This window comes from Astatotilapia calliptera, chromosome 11 (assembly GCF_900246225.1).
Source record: "Astatotilapia calliptera chromosome 11, fAstCal1.2, whole genome shotgun sequence".
NCBI lineage: Eukaryota > Metazoa > Chordata > Actinopteri > Cichliformes > Cichlidae > Astatotilapia > Astatotilapia calliptera.
The window spans coordinates 25,074,288-25,087,479 of record NC_039312.1 but is presented as its reverse complement, the minus strand read 5'-3'; the positions used below and the strand labels follow the sequence as shown (position 1 = coordinate 25,087,479).

At 38.2% G+C, this 13,192-nt stretch overlaps 2 protein-coding genes across 3 annotated transcripts; one reads left to right on the top strand and one right to left on the bottom strand.

The window, feature by feature from the left end:
- Positions 1 to 3,125: 3,125 nt before the first annotated feature.
- LOC113031371 (cytochrome P450 4B1-like) lies at positions 3,126 to 9,441 on the bottom strand. Its single transcript, XM_026183380.1, has 12 exons — positions 9,067 to 9,441; positions 8,743 to 8,887; positions 8,593 to 8,637; positions 8,373 to 8,500; positions 8,115 to 8,239; positions 7,852 to 8,006; positions 7,642 to 7,748; positions 5,527 to 5,717; positions 5,253 to 5,386; positions 4,445 to 4,509; positions 3,994 to 4,076; positions 3,126 to 3,641 (listed from the first exon to the last, which is right to left on the bottom strand). The coding sequence occupies exons 1-12, from the start codon at positions 9,424 to 9,426 to the stop codon at positions 3,470 to 3,472; spliced, it is 1,710 nt and encodes a 569-aa protein (XP_026039165.1). The 5' UTR covers positions 9,427 to 9,441; the 3' UTR covers positions 3,126 to 3,469.
- Positions 9,442 to 9,916: 475 nt separating this feature from the next.
- On the top strand, positions 9,917 to 12,170 carry LOC113031374 (uncharacterized). 2 transcript variants are annotated; one of them, XM_026183383.1, is made up of 7 exons: positions 9,917 to 10,471; positions 10,592 to 10,930; positions 11,045 to 11,326; positions 11,400 to 11,591; positions 11,674 to 11,784; positions 11,909 to 11,949; positions 12,058 to 12,170. In XM_026183383.1, the coding sequence occupies exons 1-7, from the start codon at positions 10,333 to 10,335 to the stop codon at positions 12,166 to 12,168; spliced, it is 1,215 nt and encodes a 404-aa protein (XP_026039168.1). In that variant the 5' UTR covers positions 9,917 to 10,332; the 3' UTR covers positions 12,169 to 12,170. The 2 variants fall into 2 exon arrangements, 1 of the variants encoding a protein (XP_026039168.1); XR_003273725.1 differs by lacking the exon at positions 10,592 to 10,930.
- The last annotated feature ends 1,022 nt before the right edge of the window (positions 12,171 to 13,192 follow it).

The window sequence follows — 13,192 nt, the reverse complement described above, 5'->3', positions numbered from 1 at the left end:
CAGCTGTCTCGCCACACATATTCACTTCTATCTCTGCCTACCTGAAGCGAGATGATGAACCGGGTTTCTGGTTTGCAGAAGCATGTACGCATGCTGTCTAACAGTGCTGCAGGAGACTAAAAAAAGGTGTAAATGAAAACAGAAACCTTTTCACTTGTACGGAATGATAAGTGTGCTCCGCTCGTTGCTAGAACAGGTTAATTCTCTGGCTTCATCATGTGTTTTTGACACTTTAGGGACGCCATTGCTTAATTTCGCACCTTTTTGACATAAAGCAATTTTATATATTATATTATCTGTTGCAGATAGACTTCAACAAATTCTGAGACTTCTTTACTTCAAATGTTGTCTTATAGGTGCTTGCTTAAAAACTTATCAGATGGTTGTGCCAACGTAACCTTTTAAAGATCTCCTGAAGCTCCCATTTAGTTATTAGTTTGCAGTTTTCTGACCTGCATTCAGTAACTGATGAAATGTGAAACTACTCCCTCCTAACTTTGAAACTGTTGTGGTTTACAGTATCTTTGACTTAAGCCGTCTCTGTTATTGGTTACTGATTACCGACCAGTCATGTCTTTTTGAATGTGTTGGTAATGTACACCACCAGGCAAAAGTTTGGACACACCTTCTCATTTAATGTTTTTTTCTTTGACTACTTTCTGCATTGTAGATACATACTGAAGACATCAAATATATGAAGCAAGATGTATGTAATTATGTAGCAAGGAAAAAGTTGATAAATAACCGTAAATATGTTTTATATTTCAGAATAGCTTCCCTTTTCTTTGTTGACAGTGCTGCAAATCCTTGGTATTCTCTCAATGAGCTCCATGATGTAGTAACCTGACATGGTTTTCACTTTAAAGGTGTGCCTTGTCAGGGTTCATTTGTGGAATTTCTTGTCCTCTTAATGGGGTTGGGACCATCAATTGTGTTGTGCAGAAGAGGAGACTGTGTGAATCAGGCCTTTATAGTCAAATAGCTGCTAAGAAACCACAACTAAGGAAAAGCAACAAGCAGAAGAGATTTTTGGGGGGCCAAGGAACACAAGGAATGGACATTGAACCAGTCTAAATCTGTACTTCGCCGTGTCTTTGTGCGACACAGAAAAAGTGAACGGATGGTCTCTACATACATGGTTCCCACCTTGAAGCATTGAGGAGGTGTGATGGTGTACAGGATGCTTTGCTGGTGACACTTTTGGAAATGTATTCAAAATGAAGGAACACTGAACCAGCATAGCTAACACAGCATCCTGCAGCGACATGCCATCCTGTTCTAGTTTAGCTGGACCATCATTTATTTTTCTACAGGACAATGACCCCAAACACACCTCCAGGCTGTGTGAGGGCTATTTGGCCAAAAAGGAGAGTGATGGAGTGCTGCGCCAGAGGGCCTGGCCTCTACAGTCACCTGACATAAACCCAATGGAGACAGCTTGGGATGAGATGGACCACAGAGTGAAGGAAGAAGGCCAACAAGTGCTCAGCATCTCTGGGAACTCCTTCAAGACTGTTAGAAAACCATTTCAGGAGATGACCTCATGAAGCTCACTGAGTGAATGCCAAGAGTCTGCAAAGCAGTAATCACAGCAAACGGTGACTATTCATAGTTTTGATGCCTTTGGCGAGAATCTAAAAAGTCATGAAAATAAATAAAAACATGAAATGAGAAGGTGTGTCCAAACTTTTGACTGGTAGTGTGTGCGCCCTCACAGGAAACAGTAATCATCATCGTTTCTCTCTCTCTTCCCCCCCCCCCCCCCCCAGTCTGCTTCCAAGGCCTGTCACTCCGGTGAAACTGCACTCACTAAAGCTGCAAATGTCTTATCTTACCTGCTGGATATCAGCGTTTTTGACAGCATATGCAGCACAGAGACCAGTGTACATTAACTCTTGGCAGCTAAAAACTGCGGTGTTAAATTTGGAATAACCTTTGTGTTTGTTCGACTGCTTTGATGCTCCCTCTTCTCTTCCTCTCAGGTCTCTCTGTTCCGGATCATCAACCATCCTGGGACCTCTTTCTCCCCCTTGGCTGTCAGTTACTGATGTTCGGATCTGGAGCTTTGTCCTCCAACTTCTCTTATCTCCCTCTCTCCTCTGTATTTATGCTGTCCTTTTTGTGTCCCTTCTCTAGGTTTGTTTACACGTCGAGGCAACTGAATGTTATTTTGTGTATTTTTTCCAGGTTGGATATCGACGAGGTCATGGAGGGGGGGCTTGAACAAGGCTCCAGTGTTAACTGATCTTTAAACATGTTGTTTAATTGCATTTGCTATCTAATTATGTCATCTTGGTTGTCCGCACTGTAAAAATCCATTAACACAATTCTGAACACAATAAAAGCTCTGTAGTAGATGGTGTCAGAGATATGCTGACAACAAAGGCCGTACCATTTACCCAAGATCATTTTTTCAGTCGAACTATTCAGTGGCCCCCCGTGCCCTGTGAGTGGCAGCCCTGCCCACAAGAGGATAGAAATGTCTCATCATTGGATTAATATGACCACTCAGAACAAGCTTGTATTGATTTCTGGTAACCTTCCCCTCTTAAAGGACAAGTGGACTCAAAGATATCAGTCAGAGGTAAAGGTTTTGTCATTTTTCTTACATTTAATTAACCATAAACAACACTACAGTGTGAATTTGCCTTGATATAAACTGATTTCAGATTTACAATAAGCTGTATGTATGAGGAAAGACTCTAAATGCAATGCGAGTAATTTGATACATTGTCCACATTTTTAAGCATCAACTTTACAGTCTGCCTCTGTAAAATAAGGTTATATTCCAGAGATAAACTTTGATCATATATCTATGAATTGCTTTCATGCTGACTAGATAAGACTTCATATAAATGCACAAACATAGATAAATGATCTTCATTATAGGTCAAAGAGAGCTCTCTTTTAAACAATAGAAGTAATATGGAAATATGAGCTCAATTAAACCTTTTTGATTGGGTTGATCCTGAATACTAAAATACAGTGAAGAACTTTAAAAAATTTTTTGTTATTATGTTTTGTTGGAAAAAGAATGCTAATTTAATTTACAGCACAACACCAGTCCTCTTCCTCTATCTTAAAATAGAAATATTAAATGATGGAGTGTAAAACTGAGACAGAAGTTGTATTCACTAGAATTTTATCTACAGCTTTACACTGCAAATGATGTCAGTGCAATGCCATTTACTACAAATCTGTTATGTACTATAAACCCCCCCCAATAAAACCCCCAACACAAATTCTATTACTTTCTGACAAAGTGCACAAGCTTCTCCTTTACTGTTTTAGTATAAAAAGCAGATTTTTTTCAACAAGTAATTTCTCCTAAAACATAAACTACACAACAGCGTTCATTAAATGACATGTGAAAGCTCAGTTATATAGTAGAAGTATTTCAAATCAACATAAAGTATTTACTTTCTAAATACAGTAATTTTCAGCAGTTCTTGCAGTTAGTGCACTTTAGCTAAGTCTCTAAAGGTTTGATCTTGATGTGGATGCCATTGAGTGAGCGGAGAACCAGTCGGGGGATGATCTTGGGTTTCATAGTGGGCTCCGCTATGAGCTGGTATCGCTTCAGTGTCAGAGCTGTCACCACTTTCATCTCATTCATAGCAAAGTTCTGACCGATGCAGTTTCTGAGGGAGGAAAATATTAAATGTAAGAAATATACAAGTGAATATTCTAAAGAACTGAAAAATGATGAAAATAGTTTGATCCTTCTGAGATTAGGACATGAGGAATATGAATAGTAGGGATGAGTATAGTATGTTATTTTTTAACATTCAGGGCCAAAGGTGCTTGCATTTTAAATGGGATCAATCTTAGATTACAGTGAGTTCACCCTTTCCCCTACTTGCTTTAGCCCATCATAAAGCCAGTTTTTATTGTGTTGATGTAAATGGGGTCAGTGCTAAGTTACACATTCACATACTTGAGACTACTACAAGCAGTCTCTATACAGTGATATAGTTTCAGGTGAGGACAAACCTTGGCCCAGCTGAGAAGGGCACAAACGCATGAGGAGATCTCTTAGCAATGTTCTCTGGTAGGAAACGCAGAGGATCAAAGACCTAATGTAATACAGGACAAAGAAAGAGAGCAGTGTTATGTGTATTACTTATTTTCTGAACCTCATCGCCCTTATCACTTGCGCAGAGAAAACTGCATTCTGACACATAATAAAGTAAGTCATTAAACCAGCTTGAATCTGTCCTGAGGTCCACTTTGGCACCAGGGACCTACCCACCTCAGCAAATACAGCACTAGTAATTAATTTAATGCACCAGTTTCATGATTGCTTCTTCAGTTATTTGATAAATTATATGCAGCCATATGAGCAGAGTGCTGACAAACTTCACAATTTTATTTCGTCATAGATTCCTTTGATGATGTATTCCATGTAGTAAGTTGTGCTGGGAATAAAATTGTCTTTACTTACATTAGGGTTTTCCCAGACAGATGCATTCCTGTGAATTCCATACACACTTATTCCAACAACAGAACCTACATTTGAAAGAAATGTGTACTTAGTTTATTATTATTAAAAGATTATAGGGTGTGTGTAGCTGAACATTATTTTTCAAACAAAACAAGCATACACCATATCGAAAAATTTATTGTGACACAACTCATAATTCAAATGCAGGGGTTTTAAGTCCAGTTGGCACAGATACATAAAATCAAGCAGCTAGCCATGCAGCGTGATCAAGTGTAAGTGGTATTATTGCAAACTGGAAATGTTTAGGAAGTATAGCAACTCAGCCATGAAGTGCCAGACCATGTAAAGTTGCAGAGTTCATAAAAATCTCCAGCTCTCTGCTGACTCAGTTACTGCAGAGCTCTAAACCTCCTCTGGCATCAACATCAGTACAAAAATGGTGTGCATGGAGCTTTGTGGCTCATGGGTTCCTGTGGCTGAGCAGCTCCTGTAAACATAATGTGTAGGCGGCGGCGTACTTTATGCCCACGTTTTAGAGATCTATGCTAGCTTATAGAAAAGATACTGTATGTGACAATACAATCAAATAATACCAGTGTGCCCTTGTAGAATAATAAAGTAATAAGTATTAAGTCAATATAGGTCCTTTATTGAATCGTAAAGAAAAGTAATCTATGTATCTAAAGAAAAACAACGTTGTTTAAGAGTTTGTGTTTACCATGTGGCATGAGAAATTTCCAAAAAGATTATTAAGTGAAGACATTTAATGTTTACTCTTTGATAATAACAACAGAGTAAAATCACTGACCTGCAGGCACTGTTCTCCCATCACAAAAGGTTACAGTTTTGGTGGTTTTTCTGGCAATTCCTGGTACAGGGGGGTAAAGGCGGAGAGCTTCTTTTATGCACATTGTAGTGTATGGGATTTTACTGAGATCCTCCCTTAAAATGAGACCAACATGCAGTGTTAGTGAAGTCAACTAATAAGAAATCTTGTTTATATGTCTCCTAATAAAGTTTTGGTACCACAGAATGGCACCAACTTGTCTCCCTATTGCAATGTTGTCCTTTCACAAGCCTACCACTCCATGGTTTCCTTGTCATGCAAGGCCTCCATAATCTCCTTCCTGCAAATCTTCTGATGTTCTGGGTTGCAGGCCAGACAGTAGAGGATGAAAGACAGGCCACTGGCTGTGGTGTCATGGCCCTCAAACATGAAGGTGTCCACTTCTGCCCGCATATCTTCATCTGACAGACCCTGCTGGTTCTCATCCTGACGTTGAAATAAAGGATATTTACAGTTGATAAAAGACAGAATGGACTGCACTATACTCTAACTGAGCTTCTCAATAAAAGTGCTTTGTTACTTTTGCTGCTCAGGCTCATTATATTACTGCATCACCCGACTTCAACTCAGCTTTAGCTGGATAACATTCATCCTTATACAGATACCTTTATAAAATTGGGGATTTATTCAGCAGCCAAGTATCAAGGTCCGCTGTTCTTCTTAAGCCATATAAAGCACTAATTGTGTCACAGGCTGGGTCTCCGACCCAGCGCTCTGAGTTCTTTTTGTATTTTTCTCCTTTTTGATATGTGATTAGGTTTTGTGTTATTTCCTATTTGCCTTTAGTTTGGGCAGTTATTGGTTATTGTTCCTGGGTTTTCTATGTTTTGGGGTTTTGTATTATTCATCACGTATTAGGTCTGTTAAGTTTGTGTTGTCATGTTTAGTTTTAGTGTTTCCTGTTTTATTCTGACAGTGTCATGTGTTCTTTGTTCATTGTATTTAACTTTCCTCTCCTGGTCCTGTCATTAGGTTTATGTCAGTCAGCTGTTCCCCCATGTGTCTCCACTTCCCCTGATCACCTCTTGTATGTATTTAAGCCCTTTGTTTTCTGCATGCCATTGTCCGGTCGTCTGTTTATTCTGCCCTAGTTCTAGCCTGGTTCTGTTTATTTTGACCGCAGTCTTAGTTATGGTTTTTGTCTGTTATTCATCATTAGTCTTAGTCATAGTATTTGCTGGTTATTTTCCATCACAGTCATAGTTTAGGTTTTGGTCTCAGTACCGTTTAGTGTTTTGTTTCTTAGTGTTTTGTCAGTTTACTTTGGTTTCCTGGTTTACTCCTGCCGTCATCTAATAAAGGATCACTTTCATTCATTTCATTTCATTTATTTATTCATTTTCAGGCACAACAAATACCTATATTGAACATAAAATACACAAAACAAAAAACAAAACTTGCCTGAAAAAGGAGTGGGACGAAGAAAACTTATTAAATCCCACCCCTATACTCACTCATCAACAAAAAAAAACAATAAACTTCCCGCAGCTACGCCCATCATTGCATACAGACCCATCAACAGCCCCGGGCAGATACAAGCATCTAAGCGGCAGCTTTTCTGCTCAAACTTTCAACTACTCGTCATCATCTGCTTTTGGGTCCTGTTTCCACACACATCGGCGCACCCCGCCGTGACAAATTGTTTGGCAAACACCTGCCATGCAGTTAATTATTGATTTTAATTTTTCCTGCCAAGGACAACAATTTGCTATGATATACTCATAAAGGAAGGATTCTTTCTATTCTTCCATTATCGCTTGATTATATTAATATTATACAGTTATTACACAATTATGTGTTTAAGTGATATAAATAAGATTTTTCAATTTGTGTGATTTTCAGTTAAAATGCACGAAAAAAAAAAAAAATTGGATCATTTTATGCGTTTTAATGTGTTTAAAACTGAACCCATGTCACGAAAGCTAAGTCTACTAAGAGAATAAACATGCTAGCTGAACAGCCTCTACAAGCTGCCGTTTAGAGAAGTTTTTGGGAAAGAAACTGGGCAAAACACTAACCAGTGTTGATCATTCTCTACACAAAAGAGATTTTGTATTCAGGTTGCTGCTCACGAGAATGAAAAGGCTGATCATCGTCTTTGTGTCAGAGGACATTAACATGCAGCTTGGCAACAGCATGCATCTTTGCTTATTTGCTGCATGCATATGCTATTTCAGCTTTAGGCCAGTACTTCAGATATCTGACACGATCTCAAGTTGGCACTTGCCTTATTTTCTGTATGACCTTTATGCAGGAAAACCCCAGTTTGTGACTTGCCTATACATTAAGCAAATCCCACAATGGGAAATGTGTTGAAGTAAGAGGCTGAAACTGATGACACATAACATACTCTTGCAAAGAGAAGGATGTCCAGAAAGTCCAAATATCTCTTTGCCTGTATTTGTCCAAGCTCCTTCTCTTCCTTTAGTGCTTCTCGTCTCTTTCTTATAACTTCCTCTTTAGAAAAGAATATAAAATGTAAGCATTTGTAGATCTGACACTATAATGTGAGGCTCACTGATTTTTGGCAACGGTTCAGATGAATCAAAGCAAAGCTTACCTGTATGACTGAGGGTCACCTGACGTGCTTTTCTGTATCTGAAACCATGTGGGCTAAGGTGGAAAATGAGGTCACTGTGGTACGGAAACATTCTGAGCCGAAGGTTAATTAGAAAACTGAGGTCATAAACTGCTTTGATGTATGCATTTGTTCCACTGAAATGACAAAGGAGGCAAACATTAAATGCAGATTTACAACAACCAAAGACTCAACATAAAACTGACACTGTAAATGACTCTTTAAAAAGATTCATCTAGGCTCACCCCTCTGTCTGACAGTTGCTGTAGCAGCTGAAGGCACACTTCATAATGCTGTCCAGTGTCATGAGGCTCATGTGTTTAAACAATTCAAAAGGCTCATTTGTGCTTGCATAACTTTCCCACTTATCCTGCCAACAATGAGAGAACAGATGTGATCTCTCTGCAGGATACAGACACTGCTCCTGCTTTACTTCTATTTACTGACACGTGCTGACTTTGAGTTTATTTATCAATTATGCAACTAAATTGTCTTTAACGTACCAACATAGTCTCAGCAGACTCTGACATCAATTTTACGTATGGTTTCAAAACATCATAATGGAAACCTGGTGTTAAGAGCCTCCTGTGGCGGAACCACTTCTGACCTTCTGACACCAACAACCCATTTCCTGAAGAACATGTGCATGAGTGAGGAAAGCAGCAAAACAAACAACTCTGCACTTTAACAAAATGCTGTAGAAGGGAGAAAAATGAGCCTTACCAATCCAACCCTCAATAAACCGGTAGCCCAAATCATCTTTTGGTTCTGTTAGGAAACAAAACAAATAAAAATGGTGTTAGGGACTTTTAACTTTACTACACAGTTATAAATGTGCATCAACACAACAACTACGTAAAACATTTCTCACACCTGATGATGTCAGGATAGTTTTTGCATAATCTGGATGCTGAATATTGATGACACTGACAAAGGGGCCAAACCAGATTGGGAAAACATATGAGTACTCCTGTCCCCATTTCACTATCTTGTCCATATCGGTCCCATCTTGTTTAAACTGAAAGAGAAAAAGTACAACTGAAACACATCACAGCAGGCAGACTTTACTCGTGTAAATTGTGTTGTTTGTCAACTGTGTGTCTCTGTTTGCAGAATGGTGTTCTCCAACATGGTGTGGTCAGCTTTACTGGACGGTTACACATGTTACAGCTGCTGCGAGTGTGTTGAGACAGTTACCTCCAGAACATGTCCAAACAGCCAGTGTGGCGGCGGCCCCGGAAAAGCTTGGAAGTTCCGCAGTGCTTCCCTTCTTTTCGCAAGTAGAATTGTTAATTTATAAACCACGACAAAAACACAGAGCACAACAAAGACGTAATGCATGTGAGGCCAGCCCAGCTGAAACTCCGCGAAAGTTTTAGTTAGTTTCATCTCGCAGGTGCAAGTGTCTTCCGCCTCCGCGTGCAGGAAAACCTCCCCAACAAAGCGCAAAAGGTGATCTGAGCTCACCTTTCTGATAAGAGCTGGAGGAAAAGCGATGTTTTCAGTGCTGTCTCCGGTAGGCGGGGAATCTGACACCCAATAAAACGCTGACTTCATGTCCTGACGGAACTGTCGGCGTTTTGAGCGCAGGAGTGCAACAGCAACATCATTACGGCGGAAAATGAGAACTGGGATGATGAAGATGCAAATATGGGAAAATTAGAGTATGTAATTAAAAAGTAGATTATGAAGAAGTGCGGTTATTTACAAATTCTATCAAAAATAACTTTGTTTGTTAACCAAAATAATTTCTGCTCATGTAAAGTGAACATCACACGCAAAAATGTAGGTTTTCCTTTTGGCTATTCTGTTTGCCTGTCAAACACTTGTTCCTTCATGTAGTTACTAAATACTTTGAGGTTATTTTAAGAATTATGAACACAATAAAAATCCATTTAATTGACTTATGATTAAAAAACCTTACAAGCAAGGAAATCCTGGACAACGCCTCTAACTTTACATTGTTACATTGTATGTATGTAATTTTTTGTAATCTGAATCAATAATCCAGAGTACGTATCATACTTAATTCCCAAAGTGTAATTGTGTCAGTTGTTGTACTTGGCAGCCAATAAGTTGGTTACAAGTGCTTTGTGTGCACATGAAGTCCAAACTCCAGTGAGTTTAACCGTACGATAAACTGTACAAACAGCTCAATCACAGTTTGGTTCAACCCCCACAAACATTATCTCAGCATAAAATACAATGTGAGAACATATTTGGCATCTATATATTAAAAAAGAAACTGGTTTGCGATGCACATTTTGTGTCTTAACACCCATACTAAATGTAAGAAGCAAATCATATGCCAGACCACATCAGAAAAACAGTGTGGGTGACAACCTTGCTAAATTTCCTCTGTACTGGCTGTTGGACCACTTCCGATGTGTCAGGCTCATTTAAGCTGTTAAGCTCAATCTAAAACCTTTTGCTGAGAGGCAGAGTTTGTGATCTGTGTTTTTTATGAGCAGTAATGGTACAGCCAGGATGCTTCATGTTGGGTTTTATTTCTGCGGGGACAGGAATTTCTCCCATATGAAACAGAAAGGCTTCATTTTCATCTTTTTACTTGTTTGGAACTTCTCTACTTTCTCAGGAAACAGTGAGTATCTGATCAAATCATTACTTAACTAAATTCATTATTCAAATTGCTTAATTAAATACAATGTATTTAAAATACAATTGATGAACTGACTGTTGAATGTTTTATATTTTTTTCAAGTGACTGTTAATTTAAATGAGCAACGTGATATTTTGCGAGTCGCAACACAACTTAATTTTTCGCTGGGATGTCGAGCTGTGATACCGTGTCAGCATTACATCCATCGATCAGACTCTTTCAAATGGTTTTACAAGAAGGACCATAGCAGTAAGCAGGTTCAGTTATTCTTCCAAGATAAGAGGGGAATGCAATATCATCAAATGTCCAATCCCAAATTGAGAATTGGATCCAATCATTCCTTGGTCATCAGCTCTTTTACCGAGGAGGATGAAGGTGTGTACTGGTGTGAAACTTGCCAAGAAACATGCCAAAAGTCCACTGACATCATAGTGAAGAAAGGTTTGTCCTGCTGTCATATTTTTTTCCGTTAAGGCAGAATCTTCCTGTGCTTATGTAAAGATTTTTACATTCGTCAAAGATGATTCTCACAATCCTTTACCTCTCTTTTTTCAGAGACGTGGAAAGACGTCAATGAGACAGTTTACATTGTTGCTGGCAGCAGTTTTCAGCATACATGTTCAAGTAAACTTGATAAAATAAATTTTTGGACTTTTGAAGCAACGACTGCTGTTGGGAAATCAGAAGTAAGAGGAACAACAGACAATTTAACTTTCAACAAGTCTATATATATTGGAAATGTCAGAAGAGAAGATGCTGGGAAATATACCTGCTGGATGAGTAGCTGTGTCGGACACAGTATTAAGCGAGTCACTATCAATTTGTGTGTAGTTACAGGTGAGAAACACACAAACATCATTGTTTCATAGTAGAAGATAACCTGATGTAACCTTTTGATCTTTACTTACAGTATATGACAGTAAGGATTCATCTGCATCTTGCGCTATGACGTGCGGCATGAAATCAAATAATCCAAACAGAACTTCAACTACATCTGTGCCTGTACATCCACACGGGTCCCTAAAGTGCAATATAGATTCAGTGTTTGATGGATACACTACAGTTGCTACCACTCACACATCATCATTTAGCACAAGAACAGGTGGGTGTTTAGCCATATGCTGTTTGTGAATCTTTTTCACCCGAATCAAAGAAATATTAATATTTAGCTTTTGGTTTAACAGGTTTTCAAAAAGAGCCTGAAGACTGGATCCCACTTATTTGTGGTATATCAGTATCATGTGTCATTTTAATGGCACTTACAATTTTTTGCATCAAATCAAGATTACATTCAGGTAGGCTATGCAGCTGCGCCTCACTTCCACTTCCTGTGTACATTATTGTTTTTTTATTAAATGGTTTACTTGAAAAACTTTCCCCTCTGATTCTGAATATGCTTCTGCTTCTGTCTCACCAAAGCATTTCCTGTTCAAATTTGTTGCTGTGGCTTGAATAGCAGGGTAAGTGTCTGTGCTGACATCGAGGTGTATCCTAAAACCCTCATGCAGAAATGAAGTGTGTGCGTGTTGCTTTGTCTGGGTAATGAAATGTATTGCTTTTTACTGCAGGTGGAAGAAGAGTCTTCAGTGGTTTATTCATCAATTATCATCAGGACACCGGGCAAAAGAATTAATCACATGACCTCTAGTGATTGTGTTTATTGTGAAATAAAAGTATAGAGAAAAAAGTCCAGGATAAGTGCAGTCACTTTTATTTATATAGCACATTTTAAAACAATATGGATTGGTCCAAAGTGCTTTTCAGTTGACTGTTAAAATAGGTAAGGTCATTATCCTTGCTGTCATTTGATTTAGTAACTGATTCCTCAAATTACTTAAATTGTAACTTCACCCACACGCTTGTCAAGGGGAAAATCTGAAACCATGAGTCTTTTTTTCCAACAAAGGAATGATTTCTAATCGAATCTTTAACTTAACTTTTACCTAATTCTCTGAAGGCAGGGCGGGTGTTCTAAAGTACATGGATCGAGATAATTTTAATGAGAAGCTTTCAGTGTGATACAGATGTTATGTAACAACATTTTTTTGTTGTTGCTCAGTACAGAGGTGAGGTCCATTCATGAACTGCATGAAAGCACAGTTTCTGATTACCTTGCAGATCAAGTTAAGATAAAACAAATGTAGGTAAAGAAGTTCTTTAAAGTTGACATCAAAATGTTACGGCAATTAAATGCTGCTTTAACAAAGAGGAACGTTATTAGGTACATTAATTTACTCGAGCTCATCAATTGAAACAAATTTATAAACAATTTTTTTTGTTCTTAAAAGAAAAAAAATACTTTTTATGCTAAATTTATTTTACAGCTGTATTTTGTCTTGCAGTTTTAGGTTTTACATAATCACCATATAAAATATAACCGCAGTAAAAAAGCATCTAAGCAAAAGGTTGCATAAAGAAGGCTGTTAAAAGTGTTAAAACCCCAGCAGTACTGCGTCTGCAGTGTTAATCAATAATGAACATCAGTGATAGTAAAACAATAACACCCTGCAGACAAAAGGTTGTTGTACGATTATTACTGTGAGCAATATGTGTGTTCATACTTTGAGGACATTCTGCTGAGGATAGTCACTGAAAATAATATTTTGGATTATTTTATTTGTTAAAGTGTTTTATTCAAAGTAAAGTATACAAAAAAAGTGAAAACAATAGAAAAATAGTCTTAAGAAATAAACCAAAACTCAC

Coding starts and splice junctions, on each gene's coding strand:
- LOC113031371 (XM_026183380.1), bottom strand. CDS start 9,426: ATGAAGTCAGCGTTTTATTGGGTGTCAGATTCCCCGCCTACCGGAGAC. Junction 8,638..8,742: donor AACTATCCTGACATCATCAG/GTGTGAGAAATG, acceptor GTTTCCTAACAG/AACCAAAAGATGATTTGGGC. Junction 8,007..8,114: donor AGCAACTGTCAGACAGAGGG/GTGAGCCTAGAT, acceptor TTGTCATTTCAG/TGGAACAAATGCATACATCA.
- LOC113031374 (XM_026183383.1), top strand. CDS start 10,333: ATGAGCAGTAATGGTACAGCCAGGATGCTTCATGTTGGGTTTTATTTC. Junction 10,472..10,591: donor CTCTACTTTCTCAGGAAACA/GTGAGTATCTGA, acceptor ATTTTTTTCAAG/TGACTGTTAATTTAAATGAG. Junction 10,931..11,044: donor TGACATCATAGTGAAGAAAG/GTTTGTCCTGCT, acceptor CTCTTTTTTCAG/AGACGTGGAAAGACGTCAAT.